The 17,681-nt window shown below is 35.7% G+C and overlaps 1 protein-coding gene across 1 annotated transcript in view; it reads right to left on the minus strand.

Annotated features, from left to right (window-relative positions):
* PRKN (parkin RBR E3 ubiquitin protein ligase) overlaps positions 1 to 17,681 on the minus strand; it is a 670,240-nt gene that overhangs the window by 532,359 nt on the left and 120,200 nt on the right. The window contains exon 2 of the mRNA XM_057370416.1: positions 13,315 to 13,478. Within this exon, the coding sequence (XP_057226399.1) occupies positions 13,315 to 13,478 (164 nt within the window). The remainder of the gene's footprint in view (positions 1 to 13,314; positions 13,479 to 17,681) is intronic.

Raw genomic sequence — 17,681 nt, forward strand, 5'->3', positions numbered from 1 at the left:
AAATGACTGAGGCCAGCAATTTAGCTGATATTCATTAGTTCAGGAAAGAGCTAGCAACAAACGTGCAGCAACAAATTATGTATCTGTTTGTAAAAGAAACATATCAATCTCATTTTTGTTTCATAAATTTCACTATTTTCTGAACTAGTCTTTTCCTAGTCTTGGTTCTTATGCATTAGAAATCTGCAGCACAACATGTTAAAATAGCATTAGCKGGAAGTAGCCTGAAATTGGCTAAAGTAACACTTTTTACATCCAGAAATTGTCCATTAATTGGAGTTTTATTTGGGGGGGAAAAAATACCTTTCAAGCTAAATAACCACACATTTTTGCCACCTCAATTCTATTTAATGCTATTTAAAATTCATTAAATTAAAATTTATTTTGGATTTTATGGTTGTAGTTAGGAGGGAAGTTTTACTACTGTCCACTATGACCTCACATTGCAAAGACAATCACTCCATCAACAAAAATAGGATAAATCAGGGCATGCTTTCAGGTCTCTTTCCTCTCTGCACATCTAGCAACAATTATCTCCATAAGATATATCTCTTAGAGGTTCCTAGGCTTTTCAGAGCATGGAAAGGAGATGCCACTGTGATGTGATGACTTTCTGCTGCTGTTCTGATACGACAGAAGCATGAGCTGACTGATGTCTACAGTAAAGCACTCTGAATTCCAGATATTCCTAAATAATTCAGCCTGGATACACTTACTTTGAACAATTGCTCTTTTCTGCTAAAACTGYAGTTCAAAGAAATATTTGAGCAAATGCACTAGTTCCCAGCATAATTCCATATTACTTATGCCTGGGAAATACAGAGATTGTGTTCATTTGGTGCTCAGTTATGTGGGAAACCCTCGAAAAAGCCACGGTATTATGTCCTACATTTTGATTCCATGCCTTCTCATCTTGAAAACTGTTAGCAATTAAAAACCAGCATAAGATCGAAGGATGGGGAAATGATTGCTTCCAGTCTCCAGCACTGCAACTTCTACTTAATGGCTTTGGGTTTTTTCTGTTCATCTAGAAAATCAACACTATTTGTTTCTGGACTATGAAAATAAATTGAAACAACTAGGCTTGATACTATCAGAACCTGTAATATATAAAAAGCCCTAAAACAAAACCAGAATATTTTATAAATAAAAATAATCAGAATKACATGTTTAACCTTTTTGGAAAGCATTTTATCAACACGAATGCAGATTGCCAAATTATTCAAAATATGAATAATATGTAAGAGATGCAGTTAAGATACATACTTACTGTGAATAAAAACACTAGTAAATATTAATAACCTACAAGGAAAGTTCCCTCCTAAATCTTCCAAATTAGGAAGACAGGGCAGGGCAAATGAAACAGTGGCTTAAGGGCTAACTTTACACTGGGAGCTAGAAAGACTAGACAGTCAAATGTGTATGTGTGGGTGCATATATATATATATATATATATATATATATGTATATATATATATGTATGTATGTACACATGGTACAATCAACACATGCAGGCTATATAGGACAAAAAAACTGCTTATGATTAAGAAATTTGATACATTTCCCTAAAACTCAAACCACAAGTGAAYTGCACAGTAAAATGCTTAGGAAATTATATATACTGTTGGACATACACATAATTMTGAAAGCATAGCATCCTCTAAAGAAAAATATAAAGGGCTGCCACCTTTAATAGTTCYATGAAACTGAAACTAATCTGCAGTTGCAAATAAATCACTATCATACAAGACTATGTCAATRTATTTTTCTGYGTCACTTTCTAATAAGCTATATTCAGAGAGTTTTMTTATTGCACAAGTMACAAATCCAYGGTTATTTCTCTGTGGAAATACTTAGTGCTCATTGGTCAGGGCAGACAGGAAATATGGAATGGAGTTAAACAGAAGCAGTTGCAAACAATKACAGTCCAAATGTAACTTTGAATTCTAAGACTAACAAAGATGGGGGAGAGGGGAATTTGCACCAGCAAGAAAGCGTCTTTTTTTGATTGGCTTTTTAAAACAAATTTCAAGCAATCACAGAATTGTTAGAGTTGGARGGAACCTCTGGAGATCTAGTCCAACTCCACTGCCAAGGCAGGGTCACCTCATGGGCATCCTAATGTATGCAATAATCATTAACATATGCCTTTACTTTTCACTTTTATTGTTTCCAAATCAACAGCTCAAAATTAACTGGGAGCAAGATTTATGTATTATCCAGTCACATAATGCATAACAAAATGCACATCTTCCCAGTGAACTGAAAAGGAAGATTGCTCTAGGCAGAAGGGAAGAAAATAGCACCATGGTTCTTCTGTAAACACTCAGTTTAAAATGCAAACATTGCTTTACGTGCTGCATTGGATCTTTCTTACATAAAAGTGACTCAATTGCAGAAGATGTAAAGTATAAAACCAACAGAAATATCAAAGCTCAGAAGTTTAAGTGGAAGTTTGATAAAAAAAGAATGCAAATTTGATTCATACACATTTAGCCCCGGGACAGGAAGTCTGCAGAAAGCTGGTGTGTGAGACCTCAGATCAACCTGAACTCTGCATTGGAGGAAATCTTGACTACAGCAAACTCATTTGAAAACACCAAAAACAAAGTTTGAATAAGAAGTGAATAAGCAGGGTGTGCAGAAAGAGTACTTCTCACAGAGTAGTCAGTGCACCTTGACTACACAAGAAGAACTGGAAAGAGCCTTCCACATAGTCTCCATAACACTGTACTTAAATTCGAAGCACCAATATTGGCAGATCGCATTGTAAGTCACTTGYGCTCATAGCAGCAGGTTGTAGCACTTCTTTGAATTCAAAATCATCAGTCCACATTCCAGGATGAGAGGCTGCAAATTAATTAATACACTACACTAAGATCAAATCACATAGTTTTAAATTTTTGAGAGATTTGAATTATGTCAGGAGATAAGTAATTCAAAGATGGCTTCATGACTGACACATATACACCCAGAGATGCAGGGAGATTAAATCCTGTGGCTACTTGAGGCATGAACCCATTTTTCAGTTTGTTTCTGGAGACTGACACTGAGCATTGCTCACAAGTCAGAAATGGATCAATCTTTCAGAGGAATAGGAGAGAGAGCTTTCATTTGCATTCACTTAAATAGATGAGATTGGCAATGAATTCCATTGGAAACGAACACTTCTGGGGATGGTGCTTTTACTACCTCTGCAGTGATAAAGGATGGCATTTACAGAATGGTCTGCTGAAAAGCAAGTGTACAAATCATTGCAGGCATATAGTGTAGGTACTAATACTGTTATGTGCTACTGCATCCAGTTTCTCCACTCTTCTGAAATCAGGACTCATAGCTCTAATTCTTAATAAGGCTAAATGCTTACTTGGCTGAATAGTGCTTATATGGCCAACATTTCTGGTTGAAAATATATTCCACCAAATCAATGGCYACCAGTTCAACCTTGCCAAATCTTGTTTCCTATAATGTATTTAGAATCACATGCACTTCTGCACTACATAATTCTTCAGTTGCCTTGCTGTATTATAGGATAACAGTTCCCAGTATATGCTCCCAATAAAAATGGTAATAAATATTGAGTATGTTGAGCAAGTTTAATATTTTGTTTCAACCYATTGTTGTACTTAATGCATTCACTCTGCAGCTCAAGTCAGGTAAATGAGCTGGAGTATTTCCTAAATGGGTTTCCCAGACAGTACACTTGCATGGATTACGGCTCTTCAGTTCAGATTTTTATTTTAATTTCTTTTAAAATGCATTGAATAAATTTCTAGTCTTTTTAATTTTTAACAAATATTATGATTTTGCAAGGTATAAGTTTTTAATATTATCTGATGATAGGCTTAAAGAAAAACTTGATTGTGATGACCCACTAAGTGGGTCTACCATGTAAGATTGATTTCTGTAATCACACGTATTTTAAAAGTGGAAACATGTTCGTCTCCACTATTTCAGGTGTCAGACCTTGAATGTACTTCCTTACATCCTCCACAAATAGCCTCATATTGCAAATGATATTAACACATTGAAAATTTACTGTTTGGTTTTGTTTTGTTTGAGATATGGGCTTACTAGTGGTCAATGTCAATTCATATATCTTTGCAATTCAGTTCCTTGGGTTTCCTTGCTTTTGAAGTCTTCTATAGTAAATCTCATGCTTCATCTTATCTCTTGYTTTCCTGCCTGGTAGGACAACTTCAGATACTTCATGAGAGCCCTGCCACAGAATAATTTTTTCTTCRGCTGCTCATCTAATCTCCAACACATTTAGTAATTACTATATAATTAAGCAYGACCTTCTTTGTCAAACCTTTCAGGTCTACCTGAAACATTTTTAYCTGAAATTTCCACAATTCTTCTAGATTTCTGATATTCAGCATGCCTTATATTTCTACATGTATCCTTTCTTCCCTTTGCTATTGTATATGTTGTTGCAACACTTCCTCACTTCCTTTGTCATAGCACAAAAAAATACAAAATTATTTTAAAAACAATTAACAGAAGATTCCACTACTACTTGGTGACCAGAAACAAAAACTTACACCAGTATTAAAAAAGGTAAACATCTTAGTACATTAAGAAGAAAAGCACTGCAGTGTTCACTATTTATACAGAAGAAGGGACACTTTCATAAAGAATAATGTGCCCAATTATATATATTCAACTGGTCACTTTAACTTATTTATTGCCATTTATGGTCTTTGAGACATTTTTGCTATAAAATTCTGAGAGTAGAAACATTAAGATGCTTTAAAATTGGATTGTTTCTTCCTTTCCTGAAGCTCTGACACTTTAAATTCAATGTGCTTAAACCATAGCAATAAACACACTGCTGCAAGATAAACAGTAAACAAAGATCCAAAATTACCATCTATTTTAATGAAAGTAAGGAAGGAATAAAGGTTATATGATTTCTTAAAGAGGTGAGCAGCTAGTATTTTCTTACCTTAAACATACTTGCATACATTTATTTGTTTTGTATGCACAATTTGCTGCATACCACGAAAGATACAAATGAATAGATTGCTATGTTAAAGATGGCAAGGTAGTACAGTAAAAATATTTTATAGGATAATTTGGGATGAGCTGTATAAGGAACAAATCATGAAGTCAGAGCTCTGCTATATCACGCATACCAAATGTATGACAATAAAACTTTTATATGTTTCCATTGCACTGTTTTATGTCAAATAGTTAATAGGGGAAAACGGTATTAGAAATGTTTTTGCAGTTTAAAGATGTTTCATTATTGATATCCCTTTTTGGTATTAATTCTACCATAAAACTAGAAATTGGGGGGTTTTTGCATCTCTTTATGGGAAGAGTAATTTCATCAACCAAAATCTGCCAACATTTACACACCTTTTCAAAATTACCTAAAATAAGGTGATGAACTTTTATACATTGTCACACGTAGATACATTGGTTGCCGATGAGGAGATCAGAACACAAAGTCAACAGATGATACAGAAGCACATCACCCAATAAGAGACAGAAACCAAAGGTAGAAGGAAATTTCCACTCATTGGCAGAGTAGATCTGCAATGYGCATTAGTTTTGTCATTCTATCCCCATTATTTCTTAGACTGGATAAGGGAAATATTAGAAAGGACAGTTTAGTTTCCTAAGCTGATTTAATGGATAACAAACGTTGGATAAGAACAGGATTTCRAAGACCTGGAATTGATTGGAAAAAGCAGAAATGGAAGCAGGAAAAGTGGCTTGGACTGCGGAAAACTAATAATAACAAAAGCAATACAAGTGAGAAAAACACTAATCAATTGAATCAGGAACAGCACTGAAAACTGGACCCCACAGGAATGGGAATCACACCCCTACCTCTGTGGGTGGAAGGTATATAATTTTGCACTAGCTGAGAAGCTTCCCTAGGACAGCATGGGTTTTGTGTGCTTGTGAGAGAAAATGGGAGAGAGAAGAAGGAGAGAATAAGTGAGAGGGAAAATGAGGGTGAGAGAAAATGACAGGGTGAATGCTGGCTCATGGAAAGTCAATGGCATAATTTTCATTAAATCAATAGAGTCAATGTTTTACCAAAAAAAAAGAAACAAACTGAAATAACAACCTGCTCTGTATATGAGGAGAATAATTCATTTGTGGAACAGGTACTTTTGCTCCTTTATTTAGTCTAAATGAGGAGACAAAATTGCATTGCTCTACTGTATTCCTTATAACAGATTTTTTTTAAACACTTTATTTAATTTCTTCAACAGGTTTTTAGAGTTCATAAGAAAGCTTCTAGGAATTTCAAATGCATTGTGTGTTGCTTCAAGGATACCTAAGGAATTACATGCACACTTTCGCTACAATAACTCCCAAAATAATTGTCTTTTTTCTCTTTGAACCTGTATTGGTGCTTTGTTTGGTTTTTTTTTCAGGATGACCTATTTTATTTACTTTCAAGGGGCCTTTGCTGTCATAATGTAACTCKTTTTTTTTTTTCCTTTCTTCTCCCATCACCCATCAAAACCATGCCTCACAGGAATAATYCTGCATCCCCTAGAGTATGGAGGTTCATCTGCAATGAGAACTGTAACCAGATATARAGCATTAAATTTCCCTCCCACATTTTCATCTACAATTAGTGAAAAAGTTTGTAAAGAAAAGAGAAAATAAGGACTATGGAATGGTTTATTAAATAGCTRTGTGACCTTGATAATTACAAACATAAATTACAGATGATATTTCAGAGAATCAGAGCTGTAAAGACTTAGATAAGTAGAATTAAAACAAATGCAAAGAAATAATGGCAAGAAACTAAACCTCACCTTTCTATCGAGGAGATATAATTGGTACGCTATGTGCTATTAAAAAAAAAGTCAACACTGAACTTTCCTTTACAAGTTTACTTCCCTGACACACCATGTTCAATGTTAAAAAATACTTCACAGATACTCTATCCCCATTTCCCTTTTCTTAATCTAGCAATTTCACTATGTAAAGTGTTAATTAAATCCTAATTTTTGCTTYTTTTTTGAGACAATACAAATATTTGCAAATTATTGTTCTATTTTAGATAATAATTATATAATACACAGTCTCTATTGATCCCTCCTTATAAATTTAATCTAGTAGAACAATGAATATCATGCTTTTCCTTTAAGGAAAAGGAAGGAAGAAGAAAGGAAATATCCCTTCTATCCTTGACCTGCTTATTCAACTACAGTTTTTGGTAATGACGTTCTGTATGCTAAACATTTTTTCACCAGAGCAATTTAGAAAGGCGACGAACAAAAGATGTGGGCTGACCTTTCTTTTCTGTCAGGATTTAGAGACTCACAGAAGTTATTACTCACTGACACCACTTCAACAACTACAGCTTTTTTAAGTTTTTACTTACATATTTTCTCTCCTGCAACCTAAAGATGGACTCAAATTATGAAATGGAGAGCTTTGTAAACATATGAATTGGGTTATACTTATGACAAGGGGAAAAGATTCAAAGTGTCTGCCTAATGCAAGTATGCAGGTAGAAAACAAAAGGCACATCTAATATTGGGGCAATTTTCAAGATAATTTAATTCAGAAAGACTATGTATGTCTTGAAACAAACAAGAGAGTTTTGCCAGAGGAGTTTCTTATCAAAGGAAGTTTGTATTTCATTCAAACAGTATTGCAGTTTTTCTACCAGACCTACACRAAGTAACTGCTCTTTCAAAAATGGATTTTGCAAAATTCACTTAATGGCCTCAATATAGTGGATTTTAGCTGCCCAAGAGAATTGAAGTTTAAGTAAAATTCATCTGTTGACTGAACATGTTCTCACATAAAAGAAAGTAATAACAACCATGCATGGAATAAAAAATAATTCAATCGATTCAAAACCTACTGAAATTGTCAGCAAAGGGAAAAACAAAATAAAGATATATTTAGAAATTTGGAAATTAATCTAAAAGGGCAATACAGGTCACACAGAAATATTATGAGTCAGTARGACTCCTATAAGAGTACTGGCACCAGCGCCCCTATTCCAAGAACTCACRAACCAGACTCAGAAGACAATACAGRATTTATCTTGGTACCAAAACCTAGATACATCTAGAAATGAAAACCACATTTTTACTGAGAGCACACTGCAGAAAGTTTCCAAAGAAAACCCTCTCAGAGTTTGTCCTCAGTTATCAGCAGACCAGCTAAAACAGATTAAGAAATGTCAGAAGAATCAAGGAGGACCCAGAAAACTTCAATGCTATSTTAGAACATGTAGCCCCCATGAGAAATGGCCCATTCACTTTTTGAAAATACAAAACTACTTGAAGACAATTTATGCTTCATTTAGCTATAGTTCTATATTTTTCATTGTTTTCTAATTCCAGGAAAAACTTCGCATAAAAAGAATAAAACACAACRGTATTTTAAAGCAGAATGGAAATGTGCTTCTGGGCTTCAAGGTCTAATCTATAAATGCATTTAGCTCTTGATCTGCCAAAACAAAAAGTTAGCAATATATCCTCTTAAACAATATGGAAAATCTGTAGACCTGAGCTAGCCCTGACTCAATATCACAGTAAATATCACTCTATGGTACTTTACACATTGAGCACATAATATCATGAGGCCCAACACAAGTTTTGCAAAAAATTATTCAACACATCTCTGTTGTTACAGTGAATCTGCAACCATCAAGAGAAACAAGAGTGAGCAATACTGCCATCCTCTCATTTARCCAGATCCAGATTACCTGGCAACATAGACACTGCATCTCTAGATTTCCTTGTTACTATAATATACCTAAGTATTTTTCAGCTAGCTTTACCTGTTTTGAAGAAGTACAATACATCTCTCTTCCAGCTTTACAAGAAAKAAAAAAAACCAATTTGGTCAATCAAATATTGACCAAAAATACTGATTTAAATACACACACATATAAAATTATTTTCCCTCTTTGAATTTCACATATGATGATTTATTCGGTCAGTATGTCTATGGACAATTCTCTACAAACTGCTTTAAGTATGCAAATGTTGGCTCAACAGCTTTCTGTAGCCCACAAAACTGCTGAATATCAAAGTTTCTGTGAGTGATTTGGTGTCCTATATATAAAACTGTAGATTGTAGCACAAGGCAGTAACTGTCAAAAGACCCAGTCTAATCTTAGCATTCAGTAGTTTATAATCAAGCATGGGGGTTTTTGCTGGTTAGGGACACATTTTGAATGGTGTCACCTGCTTTCTTCTTTGAATCATCGGTAAAATGAAACATTTTACTGAAATGAACTGAAAATGAAACATAAGAACTGCTGGAAGCTCTGTTCTACTGGGCTGTGCTTAGAGAGCAAGAAAGCTGCCMTACAGTTACATACACAAGATCCTTCTTTGATGAAATGCAATGTTCCAATGTTTCTGCTAAAAAACAGCACATTTCTCCTCTATCACTTGTCTTTTCCCTCCTCTGCACAGATGATCACGTTGTTACTGCAGTTGTGCCACACCTTCTCACTCATTTCCGGTTATGTTTATGAGTTCACAAACCAGTATTTAACAATAACTTCCAGTCCTGCTTGTTTGTTTCTTGAATGTGTGTACGAATTAGTTCAGGCAAGCACCCAAATGGATGGATGCAGTCAAAGCCAAACTCGTGTAACCTGYGCTCCAAGCCTCAAGCCCATCCTGACAACATACACAAGTGAACACCGACTCAGAAGCTGTCTCCGGGGAGCACTGCTGTTAGCACAAAGCTAACAAGTCCTGCTACTTACCACATGATTAGACTTTTTCTGTTTCAAAGAATAGTATTKTCTAGCTTTACCTCATAGAGGAAACACTGACAAAAAGAAATGGTACAGGACTGGGAAACAAGACTTAGTTCTATCCCTRTTTTGCTACTGGACTGTGGACAAGTTTAGCTATTGATTCCCATCACATCATTTGTCTGYTTTATTCATGTATACTGCAAGCCCTGCAAGGCAGGGGATCTCTCCTATAAACTGCAAAGAGCTTCTTCACACAACAGGACTTTGAGTTCTCCAAGAAAGAGSAAGTCTGTACTAATATAATACTATTGTTATTACCAGTAGTAAATTTCAAATTGCTTGCATTGAGCAAAATTGTTTATCAATATATATTAAATACTTTACTACAATAAGCTTTGCTAACTAATTTTGCCATTCTCAAAGGTAATAACAATACTGTAAGCAGCCACTTCCTGTTGGAACACTTCAAGGTCCCTGATACACAGCTACCTCCTATTTATTCTGCTGGTGACTCTGTTTTGGTTCTGTTATTATTTCCATCTTAGGATTGCTACAAGATCTTTCCACTATTCTCCCATACTCAGGACAACCTTTTGAAAGAATTACTGGTTTTGGGTCTTTATTAATTAATAACCTCTACTCATGCCAAAGTGAACTGTAATCAGCAGGGAGCTCTTCATCATTCTTCAGAATGTTTAGCCCCCTTAAAGTGACACTGTTTGCTATGCTTTTAAGAATCAGCTTATTTCTCTAACTCCTTCTTATGAGATTCAAATTTGCAGGTCTCATTCTTCAACCAGTCAGTACCAATCTTTGCTCATCATGGCTCTAATTTCACTATTTGTCCCTTAGTCACTAGCTTAGATACTGATCTCCCCCGTGCACAGTGGAATCAGTGTCTAATCTTCCTTTCTTTTTTCAAGGACAAAACACTTATCTGTGGTAACAAATTAAATGTCTCCACACATATTTCACTTCTATCCCTGCTACAATTGTTTTTTTACTGTTGTTGATATCAAATTACTTATTTAAGATCTTGACTTGGCACTTCCTTTCTTATAATAATCTCTCTTTAACATCTGTCCATTTCAGCTTCACTTATTTTTTACAAGTTTCAGCTACCAGAAAAGATTTTTCCTTCTCTCCAAACAGGAAAACAAACACAGCTTTCACGTTTTCAGTTATGTCTTTTATTGGCTKCCAGAGATTCTAAGGTAGCTGTCAAGCCAAATCTAGTTGTTCTGTGAGCTGTGAAACCAATAAAGTTTGCTGTCCTGTAGTATTTCCTATATCTCTGCCCCATACTCCTGCAATTACTACAGATTTTCTCATGTCCTCTATAATCTCATTATCTGTAATACCATCAGTTCYTCTTGACCTCCAGATTTTTCTACAGAACCTTGGGCAAATAAGTTCAAAAGTAATTTATGAACAATGAAAGGACAAAATGGTTTCAGTAGAAATTCTACRTTACTATAAAATGAAATAACTTTAAAGCATCAGCTGAGTGGAATTTTTCTTATTTTGCATGTAAATCCATAGATCTAAATCAGAAGAGTTAGTTAATTTGCTCCTATGGGATGTTAAGTCTGAAATTACAGATGCACCATAAACACCAGCAGTTAGTATTTCACTAGCACCCCAGTTTTATTAGGACTAAGCTTCTTATGCAAAAAAAAAACAGAGAGCTTACCACAGGAACCCAAGCACCTTAAATACTCAACCGTTCTTTTGTTTCCACAATAAATAAATATACATACACAATTATGTGACAGGAAAAAATGCAAATGTAGATGTAAAGTAGAACACATTTAATCAAATATCAAGAATAAAAGTGTAGTTGATATATGCTGATGATACTATTCATTGCAATATTTAAGACACCTAAACACAGAARTATGAATTGTACCATCTGAAACCGCTTTTGAACTTCCTATCTGCTTTAGAAACCAAGAGTCAAAGTAATGAATCTGGATTCAGTTTTCTGAATTACAAAAAATCTTGACTGGACATGATAATTCTGACATTCCAAGGAAATTATGTCATCAGCAGGTCTGTATATCAGGAACACAATTTTTAATTTACCCAGGCAACAGACTGCATGCTGTAGCCAACAACAAACTTGGTTGCAARTGTCAAACTGGGCTGGAAATCTGTGCTTCACGCTGACATTAAATGGCAGAAATAGCAGCACGTACAGCTGGTCAGGAAAAGTGAAGTGGTTCAGAAGCTTTTGRGAGAACAGACACCCCAGTCTAGCAACTGGCAACTGACAACTTCTACAATTCACATGTTTGTTTTTTTTTTTAATTCTTACACTTCCATTTATATATATGTTTTCATGTGTAAGCGAAGCACATTGCTGTTGATGAGGTGCAGGTATGCATTAACACTATTCACAGCTGATGCACTGGAGACTGACAGCAATCCACATTTCTACGCCTTCCTTTTTGTGCTGGAATTCCCTAAACCCTTTTCAAAGCAAAAAATACCATACCCAAAGAGAAACACTGATAGGTCGTCCATACAGGAGTGACTTTCTCAGGCTTAGCGGCCATTCTGACTCCAACGATATGTCTGCAATAGGAGCACCAATTAATCTGAATAGTTCTGCCTRTGAGGGATCTTTTATGCAATCACCTGCACTGCTACAGATCATCTGCAGCTCTTTGATACCACTGTAGAAGGACAGCAATTTCATTAAAGCAGTATTTGCACCCCACTGAAAGGCCAGTGGGCTTCCCCAAGTTTCCCAATAGTCTTAAATGTGTGATCTTAAGCTAAATCCTGACTAGTGGAATGAACTGCCAAATGCACACATAGGATAAACAAAAGGATAAACAAAACTATTTATAAAGCAACAGCAGCTGCACTGGTAGCAGTAGCAAAGAACAACTTGAACCCATTTTTCAGTGTTTCCCRCTGCTCTCTACAGATGAACAGCCCTCTGCAATTATCGAAGAGAACAGTTTGATAACCTTCAGGAGCTGAAATTCAGATATCTAGTTATAGCTGTTCTTCTGTACTCCCCGCTTCTCTTTCAGCTTCACACATTTAAGAGTTCAGTGGTTTGGAGAACACTTCTGTGGGCTTTCTGATCTGGAACCACCCCTCTAGAATCACACACCTGTGCAGGCACAGCAGCACACAGTGCAGCAGCAGCAGCCGTGTAGCCATCCTCCAGGGGTCACAATTGGGTTACAAATTCTAAAAAATGTGATGACTGTGCAGCCTGATTTAGAGCAATTTATTCACATCCTTCTTCATTAAGATTCAAATAGAATAAGTAAGATAGAAATTGAACAGATACAGAAATTGTGCATGGCTTGCTTCTGTAGTCAGTAAACATTTATTCACTAGGCACAGCYCTCTCTCATGCTCTCTCTCATATTCTCTCTCTTCCCCTACCCTTCCTGCTTGCTGTTTTAATGCATAATTAAGAAGGTCAGAATTAATGAAGCAGTGTGGAGTAAAGTTCAAGGAATCCCCAGGCACTATTTATTTTATTAGATCTCAGGCATGAACATCAGATTGGCAGCATTAGAGGCAGAGGCAGTGTAGCTGGCAGCAATCCAGGGAAGAAGCTACCAAGGGATTCTTACCTGCAGTGTCAAGTCATTGCTGAGCTCCCTCCCTGCAAAAATCACCCGCAGCTGGTCAGCTGGAACTCCCTGTCGCTGGGCAACTGCCTCCTTCAGCTGGAGGATGCTGGAATCCGAACCAACCTCCACCGGGAAGCCATGGCTGGAGTTGAACCTGACAAACACTGAACGAGAGCAAAAGATCCTTTTAAGCGAGCATTTCTCATGACATGTTTATATGCATTTCTCATGACATGTTTATATGCATTTCTCATGACATGTTTATATGCATTTCTCATGATATATTTATATGCATTTCTTATGACATGTTTATATTAGAATGATTGCTAGAGGCTTATTCTTTCATTCCAGGAAGTGTGTACTATCTTTAAAGAAAAGCTATTAATACTCCAGTGGAGTATTTTTAACCCCTCATGGAATAGTTAGTGATCAATAAACGAAATCTATGTGTTTCCCCTTAGCAGTGTTAGAAATGACACACAGCATTTAGAATCAAATGCAACCCAGCTAGGCAGCTGTCCATGTAGTTGCTACCCAGAACAATAGATTTTAGTTTAGTCCTAACCTTCACAGGCASAGGGCACATGCATTTTCTGTGCCCCTTGTGCTCTTTCCCAACATAACAAATAAATGCAGGAAACTGAAGTATGCTCTGGAACCAAAATACATTAAATTAAACAAGCAAAAACAACTCCTTGTTATAAGTTAAAGCACAGCCATACAGACTGGTTTCCCACAAATATAATTCTACAGAAGATAATGACAGAGAGAAAAATACATGCTAGAAGAAATCAGAACCACAGAATTCTGTATCTGTGAGTGTTGTATTACAGCACGGTCTTTTCAGAGTTCACTAAAATATCTGCAGTACATAACTCCTGTCAGCATCCACCTTCAGTGCAGAAAATCATTACTGCACCAGTCATATCATTTTTAGAGCTGCAGCAACTGGTTTATACACCCAGAGAAGCCCAGCAAACAACTCATAAGCTTCCTGCCATTCAGCTGGCAGAGCTGTTTTTCATAAGAAGTCTAAATGCAGTCATTGAGSCCTTGGTCAGAGGCATGACTGCAAGACCTATGAAACAGGAAAAAAACCTCCTTACATCCATATCAATCACAGAGATTGTATGTACAGTAGACATATTCCCAGTGGACTGCTTCMACCAATACCTTCACAGGCAGGAAGCAAAGGAATTAGCAAAACCCAATATAAAACAAAAAATCATTTATATCAATTATACCTGTCACCTAAACTGCTTGGGTATTGATTGCAACAACCAGTCTTTTTAATGATTTATTTCCCATTCCCACTGCAATGTTTTAGCTGAAGATGCTATTCCTTTGCATTTTTGTTGACTGACAGAAGCATAAGCTCAAAAGTACTTTTAAAGAAGTAACAATTTTTAAAACTAAAAGTAAGAGTTCTAGGAWTTTTCCAATGTACAGTCTACCTGACAACTCCAAAGGTGTCAGATCCTTTAAGAATATTTGAATATGGCTGAGGCTGCTACCATTGTTTTGCTTAGCCAGCAATGTTGTCAGTATTTGCAATTTCACATCTTCAGTTAAGATCTGGCTAATATTAAAGGGATAAGGCCATATTCCAATAAAATTACATGCAATGTTTTAATTTTTGTACTTGAAAGCACCCTCTTAGTGTACTAAAATGGGGGTAAGATTGAACAATGAGTGTTAGGCAGGTTCCTGAAGTGTGCTATGCAGTTTCCTGCAGCACATCTCGTTATGGGGTTGGATTTACTATTAAAGGGTGTTCTGGAAATAACTGTCCAAGCTGTATATTCAGACTGTTCAGAAGAATCAGGATTCTTACAGATATGATCTCATCCACATGTAAAATACCTACATATGCACCTCCAAAGAGCTCTTCCTAACTAATACATAAACCTCTTTCTCTTTAGTCTTGTAAAAGCCAATGCTATTGTTTTTGGAAATGAAAAAAAAAATGAAATAAAAAATCAGCAGATGCAGTGATAGCAAATCAAATGTGATGGTAAAAGAAAAGTGCTTAATAAAAGAAAATTTAAAAAGCACCATTTAAATTAATTGTACAGTGGTATTTATTTTTAAAGGCAGTATAAAGCAAACACACTTACTGGAAACRTAAGTCAAGTTTGACATCAAGAACGCCAAACCCTTCTCTCAAATAAATTTACTTTTATTCACTTACAAAAGGTATGTTCTCCTCCTCCCAATGTGTATGAGGTATCAGAAAGTCAGTCTCACAATTCTGACCATAAGTAAACATGGGAAATGAATGTGAGTGCATCATTTTGCACGCCACAGCACAAAAACATGAAGAGCTAACTCAGAAAAAAATGTTAAAAGGCCAAATTTGCTTGCTGAAAAATTCTAAGCCACAAATATTTTGCCCTTAGAACTTCTATTATATAGTCTGCTATCCAACAACTCTTTTTAATGTAAAAGAACCAGAAGAGACCTTCGCTTACTTGCACAGAACATAAAAAATGAATACAAACCTTCAGTCTGTGGAATAAAACCAGAATTTCATTAATAAAATATTCCAAGCTGYCATTTTAGGAAAAATAAACTTATTTTCTTTTTGACATTCCCTCTCAATAAATAATCAATATCAAGTTGATGATCTTAACAACACACATTATTCAAGAGATCACAGGTTTAGTTGTGCAGACATTCAAGACCTCTTCTAAAGAATACATACATTGAAAAGATTTAGAATTTAAAGTTTGTCTACTGGAATTTAAATAAATATTGGTTTAACAGAAGATTAAGGAATTTACCTGAGGCCTAAACTGCTGGCAGAAATCCAAAAGAAATAAATAAAGTTACTCAGATACAAATACGTGGGGCAGGTGTATAGGGGAGTTGCAGAATTTTGGTGAAGATTGGAAGAAACCTTGGGGCAAGCACCTCTGCCAGGATCTCAACAGGCCACATTTCAGAGCCCTGGGATTCACAGCCTGTCTTCTTTGTCAAGCCATATCAAAAGTTTCAAAAGTTCCAAAGCTTCAACCCCCATTGTTATCAATCCAACAGGTTTTCCAGTTCATAATGCAGAAGATAAATGTAAAATATTGGAGAAGCTGAGGCCTTGCCTATGAATAAACTGTGAAGGAACAGTGTTGATACAGAGAACCAAAGCAACAGAACTGCCCCAAAAAGTAAAGAAAGTTGTATACGTCTTTAAATTGATGCCTGCACAACACAAATTTCCTTTCTAGTTTTGATATAAAATAGCCAATTCTTTTTCTTCCTAAAGTAATGAATCACACAATSCTGCTTTGCTGCACACCGAACAAAAGCCATAATATAAAACGTATCATTTGTGACAAAAGAATGCACATATTTAAAATTTAAGATCTTGTTGATTAAGACTCAATTCCCCATTCTTCCTTTTGGAGAAAACAAAAGTTGCAAAAGTTTAACCTAAAGACAATGTAAAATATGGGAAACTTTTTTTTTACTTTTAAAAGCCCTTTTCCTACTGAGGTTGGGCAAGAAAACCTTTGAAATGTAACTTTCCTAACATTGGGCAAAAACAATGTKGTCACAATATCTATGTGTAGTGATCAGATCCTTTTTGCCTCAGCACATGACTTGAGAACACAACTCTTCTTAGTTCAAAAACCTACATCCAGACTATKTCACACTTGAAAGTATTATTCCTTCCCTTTCAGTAATAAATTTTTCTCAGAAACTGTGATTAATAATTTATCCAGTACAGCTAACCAGCTTAGTACAGATTAAAAACAAGAAAATGCACAAAAAGGATAAATAAAGCAAGAGAAGGTAGGAATCAAGACAATATAAAATCCTTGCCTCCTGATAAAGYACTGTAGAAATATTCTGGAAGTCCCACTATTATCACATAAGTGTGCATCAACTTTCAATGCACCAGATGAAGASAGCTTTTTCAAGTATCTTTTTAATTTCAGTGTATAAAATAAAAACATATAAAGCATATTTTTCATAACCCTGGGCCTTTTGGATCTTCAATCATACAAGACACTGTCCAAGCATTTTAGTCTTTACTCAATTAGCATWAGATATATCTCTAGACACTTTATAAAACCCAGTGAATATCAGTTGCTGCCTGGAATTTTTACAACTTAAATGTAGAAATGCAACTGTAGGATATATGCAGTGCGAGAAACTAGCAACTGAGCACAGGATGATGGGATGGCAATAAATCATATTCCACAACTTTTTATTGCTATTTCCTGGTGCCAGGGGATCTGAAAAAAAGGAAAGAATTAAAGCAAAARAMCAAAGAGAAACAAAAAATGGAAAAATATGAGTTGAAGAGACTGTGCAAACTGAGGTCAGGACTGCAAAGGAATTACTCAGAGTTGTGACAGACTTGT

The sequence above is a fragment of the Malurus melanocephalus genome, unplaced genomic scaffold (assembly GCF_030028575.1).
Source record: "Malurus melanocephalus ecotype Western Australia unplaced genomic scaffold, MMel_1.1 scaffold_5, whole genome shotgun sequence".
NCBI classification, from domain to species: Eukaryota; Metazoa; Chordata; class Aves; order Passeriformes; family Maluridae; genus Malurus; species Malurus melanocephalus.